General features: G+C 48.4%; 1 protein-coding gene across 2 annotated transcripts in view; it reads right to left on the minus strand.

The window, feature by feature from the left end:
• LOC100772389 (Golgi membrane protein 1) overlaps positions 1 to 22223 on the minus strand; it is a 42300-nt gene extending 20077 nt beyond the window's left edge. For both annotated transcript variants that reach the window (XM_027409699.2, XM_027409698.2), the window contains exons 1-3: positions 22117 to 22223; positions 12594 to 12743; positions 11347 to 11526 (exon numbers count right to left, since the gene is read on the minus strand). In XM_027409699.2, the coding sequence (XP_027265500.1) occupies positions 11347 to 11526; positions 12594 to 12722 (309 nt within the window). In that variant the 5' untranslated portion in view covers positions 12723 to 12743; positions 22117 to 22223. The remainder of the gene's footprint in view (positions 1 to 11346; positions 11527 to 12593; positions 12744 to 22116) is intronic.
• Between the last annotated feature and the right edge of the window lie 308 nt (positions 22224 to 22531).

Raw genomic sequence — 22531 nt, forward strand, 5'->3', positions numbered from 1 at the left:
GTGGACCCTAGCATGCTGAAACTGAGGGATGGTCTCCCGCCAGAGGCCCCGTCCTTGTCTGCCTCCCACTGCTCAAGCCCAGGGTTCACCAGCGGCTCTCTCTCTCTGTGAGCAGCTCTCTCTGTGAGCAGCTCTCTCTCTCTGTGAGCAGCTCTCTCTGTGAGCAGCTCTCTCTCTCTGTGAGCAGCTCTCTCTCTCTGTGAGCAGCTCTCTCTCTCTGTGAGCAGCTCTCTCTCTCTGTGAGCAGCTCTCTCTCTCTGTGAGCAGCTCTCTCTCTCTGTGAGCAGCTCTCTCTCTCTGTGAGCAGCTCTCTCTCTCTCTGTGAGCAGCTCTCTCTCTCTGTGAGCAGCTCTCTCTCTCTGTGAGCAGCTCTCTCTCTCTGTGAGCAGCTCTCTCTGGATGGATGAGCAGGCCTCTGCGGCTTCCTTTCCATCCAGCTCAGATCTTTTCTTCCCAGCCCTTTCTTTCCCTGGTCTCCCCTCAGGAACTCTATTTCCATCACAAAGGAAATATACTCTAAGGATTTGCTTTGTGCCTTCAGGCTAATTAACAAGTACCCAGAATCCATGAATGTCAAGGCAAACACACAGCTGCCAGGAACCAGCCTAGCCAGGGACACCACAAACACAGACACTGATTAACTAGGAAGCTATTTCTGACTAAGGTTTGGCAAGCTAACAGAGCAATTGACAGGAAGGTTTGCCTTTGTCCTGACAGGGTCTCCTGCTCAGGAGATCACCAGACCCCAAATCAGCCTCCTGACAGAAACATAACAGAATGAACTCAACCGACCATGGGAAACAGTGCAGAGCCTCACAGTGAGTAATTTACAAGTTTCTGTATATGAGAACCTCAGGCTCTGCGACCTCTTACGTCTTTACAAACATGTTTTAAGCCGGGATTGGTGGCTCATGCCTACAACCCTAGCACTCCAGAGGCTGGCTTAAAGGACTACACCCCAAAACTAAAAATAAGTAAATATAAGACAAATGAAGACAAATTTTCATGTGTACACTTATATGCACCTATTTAAAGGAAATAATGTTTTATGCCTGTCATCTCAGTACTTGCAGATCTGAGGCAGGAGAATTGCTGTGAGTTTGAGACCAGCCTGGGCCACACAGTAAGTTTTGGGTAGGACTGCCTCCAAAAAAAATGGGGCTGGAGAGAGAGTTAGCAGGTGAGAGGACTTCCTGTACCATCTCGAGGACCAGAGTTGAGGTCCCAGCAGCTGTGTGACAAACCAGGCTCCCACGTAGTCCCATGTATATTACATGCACTCCTGTAACCCCAGCTCCAAGGTAGACATACAGACAGACAGACAACTGCTAAAGCTTGTTACCTCCAGCCTAACTGACAAAACACAAGCCCAGGACAGGGAAAGACCCTGCCTCAAAGGTATACGCAGAGGACAACAACAGAGGAGGACACCCCAAGCCCTCTTGTGGCGTCCCCTCTGCACAGACATGTACACACACACACACACACACACACACACACACACACACACACACGTACACATACACTCACTCAGAGAGACATAAACACACAAATAAATCTTAACAACAACAAAAAAAACCCAAAAACTCGCCAGGCAGTGGTGGCGCACGCCTTTAATCCCAGCACTCCGGAGGCAGAGGGAAGTAGATCTCTGTGAGTTTGAGAGCAGCCTGGTCTACAGAGTGAGTTCCAGGACAGCCTCCAAAGCCACAGAGAAACCCTGTCTCGAAAAACCAAAAATACAAAACCAAAACTCAAACTAACAAAAAAGGGCTGGGAGAGTGATTGAGGGAGACAGGACATTAACCGCCATTCTCCTCCACATGAATACAAGTGCACACGTGTGCACACACACATGGACATGTACACACAGAGGGACAGTATTTTACTGGTGGGTTAAAAATATGGCTACAATGAAGCCCTATAGTACTGTTCCCAACGGCAGAGGTGTAACACCCTTCCCAGGTGGCCCACCTCACTAGTGGCTCTCACACCGAGTTCTGTGGGGGTGGCCCTGCTGACACAGCAAGGATGGGGACATTTATCTAAAAGTCCCTATCACCTGGAACCCGGTAAGCGAGGGCATTCAGAGACACGGTGCATCCACACAGAACTAAAGAGGCTAACAAAAGCCCCTATCCCATTTGCCTGGAATTCACAACAGAGAGACAAAGGCATGGAAGCTCAGGAGGAGGAGTAAACTGGAGTAACGTGCGTACGAGGGATGTCTGGAAGCTCGGGGACAGGAGGAAGGCTGTCCCTGCAGTCCCTAGGGACAGGACCCTGTTGACACCTGGAGAAATGTGGAAGGGAAAACGCTATACGGTTTAAGCCACTTACTTTGTGATCATTTGTAATGGCGGGACTAGCAGACATAGACCAAAGGCCTTCCTCTTGGCTGGATGTGAGTATAAGGAGGCCAAGCAGGTGTGGGGGAGACAGGCAAGTCCTGCAGTGAGCTCTCAGGTGACGGGTGCAGTGGCAGGACACATGGCCAAGTCCTCGGGTGGCTTTCAGCAACACCTTTGAGCACTCCAGCCAACAGAAGTACAGGAAACACAACCTCTCCCACAAAGTATGCTCAACAGGGATTTAACCACTGCTTCTATGTAACCTGAGAACCTGAGATGTAGGAACAGAAACCAGAGTGTGGCTATGTCCATTCACCTAAATCAAATGCAAAGCTTTGATTCAAAATAGTCACCTGCTCCGAGAAGCAACATTGTGGGCTGGAGGCTGTGCTGGTGGCTGGGCCTGAGATGAGAAGGGTGAGCCAACCCAGTAACTGAGAAGATTAAAATTAATCTGGTTGCCAATGGTTCTGAATAAATACAGATTTTTATCTCAGGTATGCCACTTTGAAGACTGAGATAATAGTGTTTTATCTTTGAAAATAAAAGAGAGTCTTTGGGAAATTCTATATTTTACATAAAACATGAATCCCCAGACGGAATGATAGGCCTGTACCACGTAGACACTGGTTACAACATTTACACCCAGTCAGCCTGAAGGGTTTAAAATGACCAAACAGTTATGGCAAACAGCAGCCCACTATTGGGGACTGAGGAAAGTGAGTTAACACTAGACTGTTGTGAGGGTTCTTTCAATATGGATTCTACAAAATTAATGACTGTTCTACAACAAAAGTGGACAGTGGGATTTACTTTCTAGAGACTTGTCTCTGAACCTGAGACCCCCCAAGCATGCTTGCCAAGCACTGCTCCTGAGCTACATCCCTCAGCTGGTCTTTCTTACCTAAACTTATATATATGCTAAGTGGCTCTAGTCCAAAGAGCAAAAGTCTAAAGTATTAAAGAAGTGTTCTGGGGTGGGATCTCATTGCACTGCCCAGGCTGGCTTCCAGCTCCTGGGCTCAAGTGAGCCTCAACTGCTGGGGCAATAGGCATGCATGTGCCATCGTGCCAAATGCAAAACGGTAATGTTCAATAAATCAAGAGTTTTGGAGGATTTGAGATTTTCAGTTTAAGGGTGTTCAACCAGGAAACTTATGTAAGGGGGGGGGCGGTAATTTTAAAATCTCAAACTGGAAACACTTCTAGTATTGAGCGTTTTAGATAAGACATACTCAACCAGGACTACTAAAAGATCAAAGCCAAGTCTCTGGGACTTGATACACAGAACCGTATTGGTTGGTCAATGCCTTGGCCAAGGGATAGGCTGCATCTTATTTCCAAATCTGCTCTCAGAACACAGCCACTTGTCTTTCTATGTGAGTGTCAGCAATGTAGGAAAGATTATTTGTGGGAGGAATGATTAGACAAGGCTGCCAACAACACCTGCTAATTAATATATATATATTATTATACAACACCTGCTAATTATATATATATATATATATATATATTCCCCTAACAAACTAACCAACCGGTCAGCAAGGATTCATCCCACCTGCCCTTCACATTCCTGTCTGAGCACTCTGCCAACTTACGCTGCTCTGTGTCTCCGTCTCATTTAGGAAAAGACTATTTCATCTAAATATTGCCTAAATACTTGAGAAAAATCTCATCTTCCTTGAAAACTGAATGGAAGTTATCTACAATCACTGAGTAACCAAACACTTGGGCTTCTATTAAGTGCCAGTGAACATCATGAAAGAACCTAAATGGACAGGCACATGGGAGGAAGGCAGTGAGGGAAGAATGAAATATTATCAAAACTAAGGGGGGGGGAAGGGATTGACATATGAAAAATATTTAGAATAAAAATAAAAAAATAAAAAACCTGAGGGCCAACTAAGGTGATGTTGGGAAGGTGTTCAAAGCAAACGGTTGGGACACATGACAGCACGCCAAGGTCAGTTTCATGGGGCTGGAGAGCAAGCGCCACAGTTAAGAGCCTTAACGGTGACAATGAGATCACTTTGGGACACAAGACAGCACGCCAAAGTCAGTTTCATGGGGCTGGAGAGCAGGCACCACAGTTAAGAGCCTTCGCTGGAGTTCTATTTCCAGTACCTGAACAGTGGCTCACAACCATCCAAATTCCAGAGCGAGGAAATCAAATGCCTTCTGACCTCTACAGGGACCAGGCATGTGAGTGGTACACATAAATACATACAGGCAAGATGCTCATACAAACAGAACATAAATAAATAAATCTAGAAAAATAGATTTCCTATATAATCCAGAAAGTCAGCTTTCTGGATTTCTTCTTAAATCTTCCAGGCTCCTTGATCCATAACTTACAAGGCAAAGTTTACCTTGGGAACCAGTGCAAACATTTACACATGCACCCAGTTTTTCATAGAGTAAACAATGGTTTAACAAAACAAATTTAATATATATATTCAATATTCAATCATTTTTCATTTTCTTTCTATTTTTTTTTTCAAGACAGGGTTTCTCTGTGGCTTTGGAGGCTGTCCTGGAATTAGCTCTTGTAGACCAGGCTGGCCTCAAATCCATCTGCCTCTGCCTCCTGAGTGCTGGGACTAAAGGCGTGCACCACCACCGCCCAGCTCATCATTTTTCATTTTCTGAGTGTGAGCAGAATGTACTAAATTCCTGTCACAACTCAATAATGGGACCTCGACTATACTTGGGAAAATACTACAAGTGTTAAGATTCCAAGATCCCGGGGAGCAGCTCACTGTAACTCTCTATCAAGAGAGATAAACTGAAAACAAGGAAGGTCACTTGGTGAGGTGTGGCTGGGCAAACTGTGTTTAAGGAGGGAGGAGGTGGTCATATTAAGGAATGAACTAGGCCTGAACTCAACAGGGACCGCAAAGGAAATCCGCCTACAAGGAGAATGACAGCAGACCTGAGTAAATGGCTGAAAAGCAAACATAACAAATGCTACGGCTGTGAGAAAGTTCAGCAATACTTGCTAGAAGGCCAACCACTAAAGTTCAGGGAGAATGAAGAGACTAGGAAGGAGCAGACACAACCCAATTTTATAATTTATTATGATCTTCAAATAGTATCTGGGTGTCAGGCACCATAGTTTGTGCACACCTTGTGAAGGCTGAAGTTTTAATTGAAAGGGGTAAACTAAACTAAAAGGCTTCATTTCTAGGAATGAAGGGACCAGACTGTCACTCAGATACTACTTTACAAGCCATGACAGGCTACAGAAAAGACCCACAGGCCTGTAACACAAGGAAACTCCAGATCCTGTGGCCTCCCAGAGCCTAGGGCCAAAACTGAACACAAAGAAACTCCAGACCCCCTCACTGCTCCCCAGCCTCCTAGGTACTTGGTTCCTGGGAACTGTTTGTACACAAAAGAAACTCCAGGGGAGATCAAAACCACCCCTATAGTCTCCAGGACACAGTTCTAAAAACTACTGGTATCTATGAACAACTGACCACCTGCAAGTAACAAGACAAAGCCATAGAAACCACAGAATGTTCCCTCTCAGCACTGACCAGTGAGAATACCTGGTACACAGGTATCTCATGCCAAAATATGACTTTGAGAAATTCTTCTGATTGTTCCCAAATGTTAACCAATCAGAAACCAACCCGTACCTACTGATGTAATCCTGTAACATTTTGTCTTTAAAACCTAGCAGTGACAGGGAACTTCACCACCTCCGGAGGCTGCTGTGTCAGCTTGCTAGACAGGGTCCCTCCTGAGGTAGAATTTAAAAAAAAAAAATTAATAAACCTTGTGCATTTGCATTGGTGGTCGGTCTCCCTGGTCTCTTTGGGGATCCTTGTGACTCAGGCACAACAAAATTTAAATTTAAATTACTGTGCTTAAGAAATGTGTAACACAGAAATGCCTCTAACCTGTACACCCCACTTGCCCCAGGACAGATAACCTCCTGAAATGCTGGGGGCTATTGTTCACATGAGATAATAAGCCACGCCTAAGCTGGGTTGCCTCGCCCAGCCTTGATACAGGGAAAGGAGCTTTGTCCTGCCTCAAATTGATGTGACACGCATTGTTGATGCCCTTGGGAGTGACTTGGGAACTAGAAAAAATGTGGCGGCACAGGAACCTATGGGCAATCCTTTAAAAGTTATGTAGACTTTGAGCCCTGGAGAGTCTGGGACAGCACATATTGCTGTAAGTCTTTTTCCTGTGAACTCAGGTTCACCCCTTTCTAGACAGAGACAGACAGAGAAGTGGATGGGAAGGGGGTGGGTATGATGGGTGGGGTGGGGGTGGGAGGCTAAGTGGGAGGAGAGGAGGGAGGGGAAACTGTGGTATTAAAATAACTGAAATTTTTAACTGATAAAAAATAATAACGAATTTGAATAAGAAAAAAAGATAACAAGACACATGTTTTTACTCCTATAGACAAGAGTGTTTGTCACCAACTGCACAGGATGGGTTTGACCACATAGAGGCAGAAGATACGTCAGGGTGTACGCTTGCCCAATTGGCGGGAAGTAGGCTTTGCTTTCTAAGTACTGGGCTAATGTTATTCACATCATTCATTCTCTGGGATTCCTTGGTACAGACCTGACCATCGTCCTGGTCAGCATTTAATACAGCTTGCTTCAAATCTGGCTCCAGAATTATGGTGCTCTCATTCTTGCCCCCAGGGTAATGATTAACCACCTGTAACCCCATCATTTGGGAAGCAGAGGCAGTAGGACAGACAGTTCTCGGGTAGCCTGGGATACAAGGATCCTGTCCCTAAATGTATAAAATGTGGGTGGAACCCCCAGGCTGAGATTACTGCTGGGTCCCGTTGAGCTTCTGAAGTGGCAGCTCACACTTACTCAACACCCTGGTCCACGACAAGGGTTCTTGAGTAAGCTGGTTTCAGTGCTAAGGGTCCAAGACCAAACTCTGGGCAAGGCAGCCCATCTGGTGAGAGGTATAATGACAAGAAGTGAGGTTCCAGGCGGTGTCACTTCCCCCAATCCCAGTAAGTTTGAATAAATACAGTTTAGTTTAGGGCTCAACATATGGCTCAACCATTAGGAGCATTGGCTTTCATGGATACCAGGCACATAGCTGTGGTGCTTACATGCAGGGAAAACACCCATACCCATAAAATATGTAAATCTTTTTTAAATAGTTCAACATCATTGTCAACTTGTTTAAAGGAATCATATGGTTTATCACACTGACTTTACTAGCCAGATGAGGTGGTGCACACCTTTGATCCCAGCGCTCAGCAGGCAGAGGCAGGAGGATCTCTGAGAGTTCGAGGCCAGCCTGGTCTACAAAGCAAGCTACAGGACAGCCAAGGCTGTTACACAGAGAAATCCTGTCTCAAAAACCAAACAAACAAACCCGTTCACTTAGGAAAAGTCAAAAGGCTGAGAGTGCCCGATTATCTACGTTTGATGCCACAAAACAGGAGATCTCAGACCACAGCCTCTGTCTCGGGGTGACTTGGGAACTAGAAAAAATGTGGCGGCACAGGAACCTATGGGCAATCCTTTAAAAGTTATGTAGACTTTGAGCCCTGGAGAGTCTGGGACAGCACATATTGCTGTAAGTCTTTTTCCTGTGAACTCAGGTTAAGTTCAAGCCCCACGGGGAGGCACAAACAGCAGATAGCATGATGACCTGACCAGTAACCCAGCAGAGGAGCAGCAAGCAGGGAGACTCTAGGGGAGCAGGTGCCTGCCGAGGGTGACCCTCACAGAGAAAGGAAGGAAAGCTAAGAACCTCCCGGGACCCACCCATGAGTCTGCTTGTTCATGGAACATGACTCCCAAAACCTCAGCCCAAGTCAACTTCCTCATCAATCACCCACCCTTATGCTGGCCAATACAGCCACTGACCATATTTGACAATTTTATTTCAATTGGTTAAAATTAAATTCTGCCCACTCAAGCATTTGATTGCCTCAGGTTACTATTGGCTACCATGATGCAGAGGACAGACAGACAACATAACTACCATTAAGAAAACTCCACCACAGGGCATTGCTCCTTAGCGAGACTACCTCAGAAGGAGCAGGCCTATCAAACAGAGCCAGCTGGCATGTCAGTCTCCACAGCACAGACACAAAGGGTTGGGCTGGGAGTGACTGCGGTGGAAAGGCAGACAGAACCTTCGTGTCCCCACCATTCAGTTTCCTTCCCAGACCAAGATGGCCCCTCAGCAACCCCACCTTCAGGTAGAGCCATGAAGAAACAGTGTGTCTACAAAGAAGGAAGAAGGCGGCTGAAAACAAGGGAGAATCTGGCCCGTGGGTCTAGATCTCCCCCCAAGTGACAGCTGTGCCCACATCTTCCATAAAAACACTAACATCAAGGATGCTGAGACAAAAGCACTGAGTTCAAGGCTAGCCTAGGCTACACAGTCAGGTCAAGGCCAGCCTGGGAAACTTAGTAGGACACTATTCCAAAACTTAAAACCATTTTGAAAAAGTGGAGCAGGGAGCCCGTGACAAGCCCTGGATTCAATCTCTGCTACTATTGAGAGGAGCGGGAAGAATGCTGTGGAAGGATCAGCGTGAAGTGACAACGAACCTTGACTGACGATTTGACTAGACTGAGAGATGCCTAGGAGACTAGTAAGAGTTGAGAGTGTGGCTAGAGGCGTGGCTTCTTTCTACATAGACTGACTAAGAGGGGGAGGCCATACCGAATGTGGGTGCACCATGCCAAAGGCCAGGGGCTGGGATGGAATAAATGGGTAAAGGAGGCACCATCTGCTCCCTGTACCATGACTGAGCTGCTGCCCTGCCTTCAGGAACCAAGGGAGCAGCAGAGTTCTCCATGAACAGAGTCCTCCATGAACAGAATGCTCCATGAACAGAGTCCTCCATGAACAGTCCCCCATGAAGAGTGCTCCATGAACAGAGTCCTCCATGAACAGAATCCTCCATGAAGAGAATCCTCCATGAACAGAGTCCCCCACGAACAGAGTGCTCCATGAACAGAGTCCTCCATGAACAGAGTCCTCCATGAACAGAGTGCTCCATGAACAGAGTCCTCCATGAACAGAGTCCTCCATGAAAAGAGTCCCCCATGAACAGAGTGCTCCATGAACAGAGTCACCCATGAAGAGTGCTCCATGAACAGAGTCCCCATGAACAGAGTCCTCCATGAACAGAGTCCCCATGAACAGAGTCCTCCATGAACAGAGTGCTCCATGAACAGAGTGCTCCATGAAGAGTGCCCCATGAACAGAGTCCTCCATGAACAGAGTCCTCCATGAACAGAGTGCTCCATGAACAGAGTCCTCCATGAACAGAGTGCTCCATGAACAAAGTCCTCCATGAACAGAGTGCTCCATGAACAGAGTCCTCCATGAAGAGTCCCCCATGAACAGAGTGCTCCATGAACAGAGTCCTCCACGAACAGAGTCCTCCATGAAGAGTCACCCATGAAGAGTGCTCCATGAACAGAGTCCTCCATGAACAGAGTCCTCCATGAACAGAGTCCTCCATGAACAGAGTCCTCCATGAACAGAGTCCTCCACGAACAGAGTCCTCCACGAACAGAGTGCTCCACGAAGAGTGCTCCATGAACAGAGTGCCCCATGAACAGAGTGCCCCATGAACAGAGTCCTCCATGAACAGAGTGCTCCATGAACACAGTGCTCCATGAACAGAGTCCCCCATGAACAGAGTCCTCCATGAACAGAGTGCTCCATGAACAGAGTGCTCCATGAACAGAGTCCCCCATGAACAGAGTCCCCCATGAACAGAGTCCTCCATGAACAGAGTGCTCCATGAACAGAGTCCCCCATGAACAGAGTCCTCCATGAACAGAGTGCTCCATGAACAGAGTCCCCCATGAACAGAGTGCTCCATGAACAGAGTGCTCCATGAACAGAGTCCCCCATGAACGGAGTCCTCCATGAACAGAGTCCTCCATGAAGAGTCCTCCATGAACAGAGTGCTCCATGAACAGAGTGCTCCATGAACAGAATGCTCCATGAACAGAATGCTCCATGAACAGAGTCCCCCATGAACAGAGTGCTCCATGAACAGAGTGCTCCATGAAGAGTGCCCCATGAAGAGTCCTCCATGAACAGAGTCCCCCATGAACAGAGTGCTCCATGAACAGAGTGCTCCATGAAGCAATTTCTCCGGGCATTTGTCACTGGGACTGGGACCTGAGAACAAAGCCCTCACAAAGCCTCCTCCCAACAAAGCAGCCATGGCCAGGGAGGGAGTGCGACACAGAGCAAACCAGGAGGACAGTAAGTGGCCATGGCTTTGATGTACACTAATGACTTCCACCCTCTTAGATTTGGATAACCCTCAGAAAAACCACGGGGGATGAGGCACACTGATGAACAGGAGGCCTTTGTCACAGCTCGTCTAAGGTGCGGCTTACAGCCATGTGCTGGGTCCCTTTGCTGAAAGTGCTAGAAAGCAATACCTTCCCTCTGTGTGATGTTTTTATTTTTTGCCTAAAAGTACATTTCATATTTAATTTGCATTCGTCCTTTCCTGCACAGCCTTTGTTTCTTCCTCTCCCAATTCTGTAGTTATACCTTCCATTCAAAGAAATCGTTGAGGGCACTGGTCTTTTGTTCTATGGATTGATGGTATTTTTTAGACCTTAGGGAGACTAGTTTTTGCATGTATGTTCCGTATCCTCCTTGGTTTATAGGCTGCTTCTTCTCTGTGTGTGTGAGTTCTCTGAAGACACACACACAAATCTGTCTAGGACCAGTATTTGACACAGCCTGGCAGAAAAGAAAGCAGGCAAATGCCAGCAGCTGGAGATTCCACGCCACCTTGCTCTGCTCACTCCTCCCTGCCCCTTACTCTGCTCACAGTCTCCCCCCCCCCACCCTGCTGCTGACACTGCAAACATGTCAGCTGGGAACACTGGAGCTGGGGGCCGGTACCCAAAGTCACACCGGCATGCTCACACCTCCATGCAATTACATAAATCTACACCCATTGACCGTGTGGTTCGGAAGAGGGCAGTGGGGACATGGGCCTTGCCTTCTCGTCCTCGTGCAACCTGTTGGCATTCTCCATCTGGAAGATATGGCTAGACTGGATCCTGTTGAGTTGCTCCCGCTGCTTCTCCAGCTCGCCCTGGAACTCGTTCTTCTTCAGCTCCACAGCTCCTCTCTCTGCCGCTGCCCTGCGGACCCGGCCTTCCAGCTCCACAATGCGTGTCTACAAGGAGACCACAGCCCTGAAGTCCAAGGTCCATATCATCGGCAGAGATAATGCCAGCTCCCTCAACAAAGACCTCACAGGACCGAAGCTTACAGCCCAGCAAAGAACAGAGCAAGGGAAGGGGTGGTGGGTGCAAGCTAACCCGAGGGACACAAGGTGGGGACTTGCTAACATACTTTAATCAGACACTTGCCAGAGGCAGCCAATGACCAAGACTTTTAGGGGACGGATGAGCATATTCCTTGCAGGACTAGATTGGCAGAGCAAAAACAGCAACTATGACCTAGGAAGGAGGAGGCTTCAGAGGACTTCAAGTCTGTCAGCAGTATGTGTCTTAGGTAGGTTTCTGCTGATATGATAGACACCAGAACCAAAAGCAGCCTGGGGAAGAAAGGGCTTGTTTGGCTGACATGTCCTGATCACTGAGGGAAGTCAGGGCAGGAACCTGGAGACAGGAACTGAGGCGGAGAACATAGGAGTACTGCTTACTGGTTTGCTCGTCTTGTCTGTTTAGCCACTTTCTGTGTAACTACAGTCTATCTGCCCAGGGACTCCTCTCTCCTTCCAGGATGGGCACCACCCCACATTGGAACAGGCTCACCTACGTCAATCACTAATGAAGAAATGTCCCACAGGCTTGGCTACAGGCCCATCTATGGAAGCTCCCTTTTCTCAGAAGACTCTTGTGTCAAGCTGACAAAAACCAAGCCAACAACAATCAGGACTGCATGGCCTCATCCAGAATTGGCCCCTAACCTAAAATGAATGTCCACAGGGTCCTTGGTTTCGCCAGTGGACTGAATGGGCGGTATCCAGTCCATCGCTGTAGGTCAGCGTTGCAGGCCTCCCCAAGTGCTCAACAGGCACTGTAACTCAATAGTCACAGAATAAGCAGTACTGGGCTGGGGCATGAGACCAGGGAGGGGGTTGGGACCTCAAGTACTATTGGTGGGGGCTACAGGAACCCAAGGCATTGACTAACAGTGATTCAGGAGCCCATGGAGCTGTCATCCAGCTACTTTAAACATTTAATGGATTCCATACACTCGAAACAAACAACATACCTGGAGTTCCACGCTTCTGGAGCTTGCAATCCAGTAGTTGAAGCCCAGAACAATGACACAGGCCACCAGGGCAGCCAGGATAAGGGGCGGAGACTTCATGCTGCGACGCCCATTTCCCAATCCCACCATCTTAAAACCAGGGCTGAGAATCTGCCAAATAAAAACACACAAGTTTGCATGCTAAGTCTACCATCCCCAAAGCGTCAGACCACAGGAAGGCAAACGTGAGGAGCCTCTGACTCATACACTCCATCACACATGGACCCTTCCATGAAGAGCCACTACCCACAGCCACAGGTCTACATGCCTGAATGGTGAGGTCAGTGCTCCAGGCTGAGGCTTGTGGACTGACACCACTCAGTGCTCAACACGGCACCATGCCTCTTGACTCCCAAATTGCTCATCTGTATAATGGGTGCATCGTAGCACTCACATCTCCAGTGTAATCTGAGGTTACTCACGCTGGCAACCAGGAATAACAAAACCTGTATCCCCATCTGTGAGAAATCAGACACTCTCCAGGCTATCCAGAGAGCAGGGGAGGCTTTGGTCGTTCACCCTCACATAATAGCTGCCACCCCCAATGAAGCCTCCATAAGCAACTCGGGAACGCCACGCTGGAAGTGAGTGTGAACTGGTTTGAGTTAATTATATCATGCGCAATGTCACACGTAGAAAGGACTTGTCCTTCCCAGGAGCAGGATGGAAGCCAGATGTGCAGTCAGGCTGAGATGAGCTGGGAACCATAAGAACCTGAAATCCCCCTGAAACCAGGAGCTAAGATAAACTTTCCCTTAAATTGATTCATTGTTTCCATCCACAGCTTTGGTTACAGTGATACGGAAGTGACTAACCCTGCGCCTGCTGCTGGCTCTCCTTTCACTCCGATGTCCACTGAGGCAGGGCTGATAAACGTCACCAGTGGGTGGCTTGGGAGTGTGGCCACAGCAGAATATGTTCACACAATAACCCCAAGAAAAAGGAACTCCTTCCTGACTGTAGACTAGGGCATGACCGCCCAGGAAGGCATGCAAACTTCAAAGCCAAGAACCACCCTGCTTGTGGTGGGAACAAGGGTCTCAGGTGGAAAAGCAGCTGCAAGGAGGGAGAGGCAACGCTTGACTGGCAAGGCCACACAGCTGAGTGACTGATCAGCCACAGAGGACACGGACAACAGACAGGATTCTTCACTTTTCTTTGGCCCACTTTAGACTATAAAAATCTAAACTGTCTAAACTCTGCAACCCTCCCATGTCCAGGCTTCCCTGCTGTGAACATAAAAACTGTTTTGTGGTTTTATTTTGTTTTTTGTTTTTTTGTTTTTTGTTTTTTGTTTTTTTAAAAAAAAAAAAAAGGCAGGAAAGGTGAGCTGGAGAGATGGCTAGGCAGTTAAGAGCACTGGCTGCTCTTCCAGAGGCTCTGAGCTCAATTCCCAGCAACCACAAGAAGGCTCACAACCATCTGAAATGAGATCTGGTGCCCTCTTTTGGCCTGCAGGTGAACATGCAGACAGAACATTGCATACATAATAAATCTTTAAAAAAAAAAAAAAAGTCTCAGTCTTTGGCAGTGGGATTGGGAGAACAGTTCCACTGTGCAGACCAGGCTGGCCTTGAACTCCGTAGCCTCCAGTCCTAGCTACCCACCTGCTGGGACTACAGACACCACAACAGGGTAAATGTCTCCATAAATCAGAAAAGCCATGAAAAAGCTGTGGATGCTCACTCACTGGCTTTACTGTATCTTAAAACTTCAACCAACTGGTTAGAGTTACTATTTTCTTTCTTTTTTTGTCAGGGTTTCTCTGTAGCTTTTGGAGCCTATCCTTGCACTCGCTCTGGAAGAGTTACTATTTTCTTAAAAGATAATTTTGTCTGTTTTTAAGACAGGGTGGTACTCCGTAGTTCAGTGATTCTCCTGCTTCGGCCTCCTGAGTGCTGGGATTGCGGGCATCAGCAGCCAGTATGCTGTGCCTAAAGTTACTTTCTTCTTTTAGAAAACAGAAGGGACCCTGAGGATGTAGCCCAATGGCAGACTGTGCTTAGCACAAATGAGGCTCTTGGGTTAGAATCTCAGCACCAAGCAGGCAGTGCGGATAGAGACCTTGATTTAAAGGTGGTCTGTTTGGACAGGGTCTCTATGCAGCTCTAGCTGTCCTGGAACTCACTATGCAGACCAGGCTGGCTTCAAACTCAAAGAAATACAACTGCCTCCTGTCTCCCAAGTGCTGGCCAGGGGGAGGGAGGGAGGGAGGAAGGAAGGGAGGGAGGGAGGGAGGGAGGGAGGGAGGAAGGAAGGGAGGGAGGGAAAGAAGGCAGAGAGGAGAGGAAGGAAGGAAGGAGAGAGGGAGGGAGCAAAGAACAAGGGATGACCTATCAGACACACTAAGTATTTCCCATTTTAAAATTTTTCCTTTTTTTAGGCCAGGTGGTGGTGGCACAGGTCTTTAATCAGAGGCAGGTGGATCTCTGAGTTCAAGGCCAGCCTGGTCTACACAGTGAGTTCCAGGACATCCAGGGCTACACGAAGAAACCAGCCTCAAAAAAAACAAAACAAAAAAAAAACACACTTTTGCACAGATTTTTAATCATATAACCAAATACATTTGAGCAATCAAATGAGAAGAGTCAGGCTAGCCATGCTCACCAGTCAGTTTTTTTTTGTCAGCTTGGCATAAGCTCTCCTCACCTGGGAAGAGGAACCTACTGGCAGAGACGCCTCCTTCAGGCTGGCCTGTGGGCAAGGCTGTGGGGCATCTCTTGATTGATAGGTGATGCACGAGGACTCGGCTCACTATGAGCTGCACCACCTCTGGGCAGGTGGTCCTGGGTAGTGTCAGAAAGCAAACTGAGGAAGTCATGGGAAGCAAGGCAGTCAGCAGCCAATGGTCTCTCCACCATGGTCTCTGCTTCAGTTCCTGCCTTGGCTTCCTTCAGTGATGAACTATAACCCGTAAGTCAAATAAACACTTTCCTCCCAAAGTTGCTTTTGGCCACAGTGTTCTCACATCAACAGAAACCTGCTTAGGACACAAAGTCACCAAAGCAGAAATAACACACCCCTGTCCCTACCCTCAGGATAGGCCCCACCCATACCCAGACAGCAATCCACAGAGCAGTTAGTTCAAACGCCAACATCCTGAGAGCACATCCTGCCCAGGCAGCACCAAGCTCTTCAGGGGCTCCGACCATCAATTGCATCACTTTTGAGTGTAAAACATCAGTATGCCCTGTCTCCAGCTGCCTCTGAGTCAGTGAACTCAGTCCACAGCCCACAGCTGGCATTTTCTGTAAGCGTGGCTTTCCTGATATGACCACAGCTTCTATAACTGCTTTCCAGATATAAGACGGAAGTGAACGGTTTAATCAGAAACCTGAATAGGACCATTGTGGGGCTTAAACATTAACAATCATTACACGGTCACAAACTTCCTCTAAAAGAGATGCAAGGCAAATCCACCAAGTCCAGTTAACTTCCTTCATGAAGTCACCAGGAAGCATGGACGTGGCTTTCTTCTCTCCCCCAATGGTAAACCAGGGTTCCCCAAATTCTGGATGTTTATAGTTTCCAGAAAGTGAGATGTAAAAACATGGCTATACACCTGGACATGGTGGGTCATGCCTGTCATCCCTGCTCTCGGGAAGATAAATAAGGCAGGATGGCAAATTCTAGGCTGGCCTGAGCTACAAAACAGTAAGACTCTTTGGCAAAACAACCCTACCCTGTGTGCATAAGAAAGTGTTAGCCAGCACAGTCCTGGCTTCAGTGTGTGCTGTGTTTACAAGTGCTGTGCCACCAGGAAGGTAACACTACCGTGCAGTCACCCTTTATGCCACGAACCCTGGCAGACACCGCTTCTTAGGGTGCAATCCCTATCATGAATGGCTTAGCCTACACTCCTCCCAGGAGCCACACTGTTTAGGGAAGGACAAGAAAAGCCTGTCCTTGTGAGTGCCTGGCGCCCTCAGAGGTCAGCAGACAGCTTCAGATCCCCTGGCACTGGAGTTAAGGATGGTTGTAAGCCACCATGCTGTGCTGGGACCCAAACCCAGGCCCTCGGAAAAAGCAACAAGTACTGCTAACCACTGGGCCACCTCTCCAGACCCTGGTTAACAGTTCTTCAGTGTGATCGATGGGTCATCGTTACCCATTGTTGAAAATGCAAATTTTCTGACTCAAGGCAAACACACTCAATTTCAAGACTCAGGCAGACACAGAGACCGGTGATGCTAAGGAAGGCTGGAGACCACACCTCTTCTCCTCAGTTCCCTCCAGATAGGGCCAACATGGCCCTGGTGAGGGAGTCACTAAAGAAAGTGACCCATTTATCTCTGGAGAAATGTTTGTATTTCCCTGCCATTTGGGAGCTGAGGTTTTGTTGATCTTCCTAGCTCTTTTGTGACTGATTGGCTTTCTTCCAGCGTTTGCACCAAAGCCCCTCTACACAGAAGAGCCTTTCCCAACAGCCGGACCTACAGCTAGCTGTCTGCCCCCTGTACGCAGGCTTTCTGTTCACTCTTTGCAGAAGAGCAGATATAGCCGTTTAAAGCAGCTTCCTGGTCTAAGGCTCATCTCTGCATTGATCAAAGTCTCTGCAGGGTGGGCAAGGCCAGTGTATCCATCAGAATGAGCCCAGAGCAGCCCTGTCTCTTTGAGACCTAGCAAAAGTGATGCAGAAAGGATATGGGCAGCAGTAGTGGGGGGGGGGCGTGAGGGGTGTGAGGGTGTGGAGGGGGCACAGGGAGTGTGGGGGGCGTGGCTAGGGTGGATAAGGAATAGCCTGTCTGCTGCCTCAATGCCAGCCACAGAAAGGAACAGACAGTAAACACCAGCTCTCCAGTTCCAGGAAAGCCAGACCAATCAATTACTTGACTAGGGTAATAAAATCCTGTCCCTGCTAAGAAATGAGCAGGACAATTTTTAAATCTGGTAACAGCCAACGAGCCATCATGAAGTCTCAGCTTCCCAAGTTGAGTTTTCCAAGGACTATAGCCCTGGCCAGTATTGTGTGGAGAAGAATCGCCTAGCTGAGCTTACCAACACAGGGAATTACAAGAAAGAGTAAAATCTAAAGTGTTAATCTATAAAACAAAATCATCAGTGTAAACTATAGACTGAAAACGTTACAGAACAGCCAGTGGAGTACGTTTCTGTTTTGTTGGAAAATAAAAAGCTTAAAACCATCCAGTCCATGAAAATGTTTTCCTAGCTATACATGGCAAATGCATAAAAGCAAAGACACTGATAAGTTATATGGTGTAGAATTGTTCCCCCATTGTTCTAATTTCATTCTTCTTCAACAAAGATATTTTTAATATAAGAGCAAAACCATGAAAATAAATACCATGTAAGAAAGAGATAAGACTGCAACTTTAGCAAACCTTAGAGCTGCATCTTGTAGCCCTTTACGCCTTCCCTGTTAAATGCAGCCATAGTGCCAGCACCAGGAAGTGGGGAAGCTGCCCCCCTTCACGCCAAAGGAGCTAGTCACCACCTCCCGAAGAAGAGAAGGCAGAAGAGAAAGGCCTCTACCCCAAAGAGACAGAGATTTTGCCATCTTAGCATGGTTAACTGAGAGCCTGTTTCTAACTGGAACCTGCAGACCACTCTGTGAGATAACCCTGCTGTCCTAGATTGCCTCCTGAGGGTTTACTCAACTTATAAAGTTCCCACATCACTGAGGGGAGTCAGGGTAAGAACTCAAGGCAGGAACTGATGCTGCTTTCTGGTTTGCTCTCCATGGCTTGCTCAGCCTGCTTCTGAATACCATACAGGACCACCTGCCCAGGGACGGCACCGCCCACAGTGAGCCTGAGCAACCCACATCAATCTTAATCAAGAAAATGCATCGCAGATAAAGCCCACAAGCCAATCTGATGGAGGCAAATCTTCAATTGAGGTTCCCTCTTCCCAGAAGGCCCCAGCTTGTGCCAAATTCATACACACACACAAAAAAAAAAAAAAAAAAAAAAAAACTAAACAGCTCACCTGGTGACTGTTGTCTGTGGCGGCTGTAAAACCTAAAGAGGGTATCGAGGAAAACTGTCACCTTCACCCGAAAGGTTTAACCACAGAACTCTGGAAAGGAGAAAGTGCTACCATGCCTCCTGGGGATCAGATGTGACAACCGCCTAAGCCGAAGTCCAGCTGTCTCCTGGGGCACTGCATCCCAGAGGGTGAGGGTGACAAGACACTGAGGTAGGAAGAAGAACGTTCCTTCTCATCCAGCCACAGGGGAGCAATGCATTTCATGAACATGCCATGACACCTGCATACAGTGTGCATGCATGCATACTGTCCGTGAAGCACTCGTACTTCACGGTTTCCCTCCAACTGTATGACAAGATCGTAAAACACAAGTGGACATCCCCGGCAGGCAGGTCCCCCTGTCAGAAAGTCACTGGCATGCCTGAAGGGTGGGAGGCAGACAGCCACATCCCAACTACAGTGGGGTGCGTGGGCGGATTTCAACTGCAGGAGCCCTTACAAGGAATAGCAGTCAGGGTGGACGTAAAAGCCACAAATGAAACTTACAAAGGCAGCACAAAAATAGGCCAGGCGAGGCACAGGCTCTGAACATGAGCCCTGCACTAAGTAAAAACCCCCAGGATATAAGCAGACCCCACAGGAAATGGTCCCAAATTAAGTGAAAGATTTGAAGCATGCGCTAACCCCCCACTGACATGGCAGCAATATCAGCTAAAAGTGAAATAACATGAGGGTAATTAGTACACACACGTCGTTTATAGAGAAGTAAAAACACATACAGGGAGGGGGCGCCAGCTTTGGAAATGGAAATGATCAGACTGAGACATAAGCTACCGTCACCATGTAACAGTCTATGTGAGCATTTGTGTCAGGCACGCAGATCCCAGTCACTCTGGGGATCGAAACACCTGAAAACTTCAAGCCAAGTCTTTCCCTAACTAATTCCACCAGTAACTTCAAAGCCTGGGATCCTGTGGGGATTTTTTAGGTGTGAAACTGTCACAGAATTTTTAAAGTGTTCAATCTTTCGGTTTCCAAGATTAAAGCTAAAGCCTATATGTGTGTTATGCATGCCTACATGTTGGTGTGTACACATGTGGGGGGCTGTGTGTGTGTTATGCATGTTTACATGTTGGTGTGCACACATGCAGGGGGCTGTGTGTGTGTTATGCATGTTTACATGTCGGTGTGCACACATGTGGGGGGCTGTGTGTGTGTTATGCATGTTTACATGTCGGTGTGCACACATGCGGGGGGCTGTGTGTGTGTTATGCATGTTTACATGTTGGTGTGCACACATGTGGGGGGCTGTGTGTATGTTATGCATGTTCACATGTTGGCGTGCACACATGTGGGGGGCTGTGTGTGTGTTATGCATGTTCACATGTTGGCGTGCACACATGTGGGGGGTGCCCCCTCCATGTGCAGCATCTCCCCCTCTGTGGATCTCTCACTCACTTTTGAGCCAGGGCATTTCACTGACTCTTCTGGACCAGCTGTGTGGAGACTCCTGGGGTCTGTGTCCTGTCCAACCAGTTGGGAGTTGGGGTCGCAGGGCACATGTGGCTTTTCACGGTGGGGCGAAGCTCCTGCACTCACACTCCAGAGCCATTTCCCCAGCAGGAAAGGTATTTTAAGGCCACTTCTCCTACCTTTATTTTTTTTCTTTTCCCAATCAAGAATTGCTTTCTAAAAGAAATTATGGATGTTATTTTTCATGTTAGGTCCTAAACCCTGAATTTTTTTAAAGGAAGAAAAAGTGACAACCATGTAAAGAAACTCGAGGGAAAAGCAAAGGGCTCACAACCTCCCTTCTTTCCCCTCAGCACCCAGGACTCCCAGGGGCAGGGCTGCTCCTCAGGCCCAAACTCCCTTCCCCCACCCCCACCCCAACTGCCCCACAGGGGCCTGTTCCCAGGTCCTATCTTTACTACTCTGGCACTTTGAACAGGACACTGGCAGGCCTTCCCTGCAGGAGGTGGCCATGGAAACACATAGAAAGAGCTCCCTGCTCTTTGTGCCCTACCCCTAAAAACAAACACATGTAAACCCTTCCCATCCCCATCAATAGCCAGACTTGCCACCAGTAAGGAAAAAGCACACGGACTTCAAGGCCTAAGGCCAGAACAGGTCACAGTGTCTCATCACCTCCACCACACACACACACACACACACACAGACACACACACACACACACATACACACACTCACACTCTCACACACACACACCACTCACACACTCACACACACACCACTCACTCACATACACACCACTCACACTCACATACACACACACAGACACACACACACATACTCACATACACACACTCTCACACTCACACACACACACTCACACTCACACACACATATACACACACTCACATACACACACTCTCACACACACTCACACACTCACACACACTCACACACACTCACACACACTCACACTCACACACACATACACACATACTCACACACTCACACACACTCTCACACACAGACACACAGACACACACTCACACATACACACACAGGCTTCCCTACAAGCAACATTTCTGTTATTTTTGCACAAAACTTATTCATTTAAATGTGGGAAAACATAATAAGCACTCCCTAAGAGGGAGAATTAGGCCTTAAAAAACCAACATATTTTCTTTACACTTCTTAAGAATGAAACTTACTGTCCATGAAAACTTTCAGGAGTGTCTGCCCTGACAGAGTCTTCAGTAGTCTACCGACTATTGTTTTCTATTTACAAGGGGAAGTGACTGAGCCTCTCTTTCTTAAGATGAGTAGCATGAGTTGCAATGCCCTAACACCCAACACTACTGATTGTAGCTTCCCAGGCACCCCGGCCATCACCTTCGGAAATAAAACCGTCAAATCTGACCCGAGCGATGGCCATTCATCATTCACTCCATGGTCAGTCACTCCATCACCGCTGAACAGTTCATCAAACTGGTGTGCATTTTACCCCACTTCTAAAGAACATTCCTCAGTATGGAAAAAAAAAAAAAAAAAGTAGGGCCCTGAGACCCCGTAACCAGACAAAGAAAGCCTCAAACCTTGAAAGCTAAATAAAAAAAAAAAAAAAAAAACAGCAGACTTCGAGATGCGATACCTGGAAATGGCTAGCCCTTGGTGACTTTCCCAACCAATTCACCATGCATAAATCGCTAGAAAGGGGCTCATCAAAACTGGGATTGTTTCCCAATCTTGTCTTACATTTTTAAAGTAATCGTTAACATTTTTAAACACAGAAGAGTATCAAAACCCCAGCGAGCGCTTCTAGCACGCAACAAGTTGTTAGGTAGTTCCACCCCGGCAAGGAGCATCCCAGAAAGTCGGCTGCGGCTGCCTGTGGCGGGCGACCCCGGGGACTCGCGGGCCACTTGCAGGGTTTGCCGGGGAGGGCAGAGGAGGGAGGCGGGAGAGACAGAGAAGAGGGGATGGCGAAGGGTGGAGGAGGATGCGGGAGGCGGCGGCAGCAGGCGGCTGCCCGCGCTGCGTCCCGCGGGAGAGGCGCGGCGCTCACCTGCCGGCCGCGGGCTGCGGGGCTGCGGGCTGCGGGGCGCCGGGTCCGGTCGCCGTGCGAGAGCGTTCTCCGCCGAAGCAGCCCCGGCGGGCGGGCAGACGGGCGGGCACTTCCGGCGGAGCTGCAGCCCAGGCCCCAGCCCCGCGGCGCCGCCCTCCTCCCCGCCCTGTGCGAGCCGCCCTGTGCGAGCCGCCCTGTGCGAGCCGCCCTGTGCGAGCCGCCCTGTGCGAGCCGCCCTGTGCGAGCCGCCCTGCGCTCAGTCCTCCAGGCCTGAGCCATCGCCTCCCCGCCCACCCACCCGCCACACCGCAAACGATGACCTCCGAGGTAGCGGCGAAGCAGGATTTTGTCTTTCAGGACCTGGCTCACTGTGCAGCCCAAGGATGGCCTCGAACTCGTGGTGTCCCTCCGGCCT

This window comes from Cricetulus griseus, chromosome 3 (assembly GCF_003668045.3).
Source record: "Cricetulus griseus strain 17A/GY chromosome 3, alternate assembly CriGri-PICRH-1.0, whole genome shotgun sequence".
NCBI lineage: Eukaryota > Metazoa > Chordata > Mammalia > Rodentia > Cricetidae > Cricetulus > Cricetulus griseus.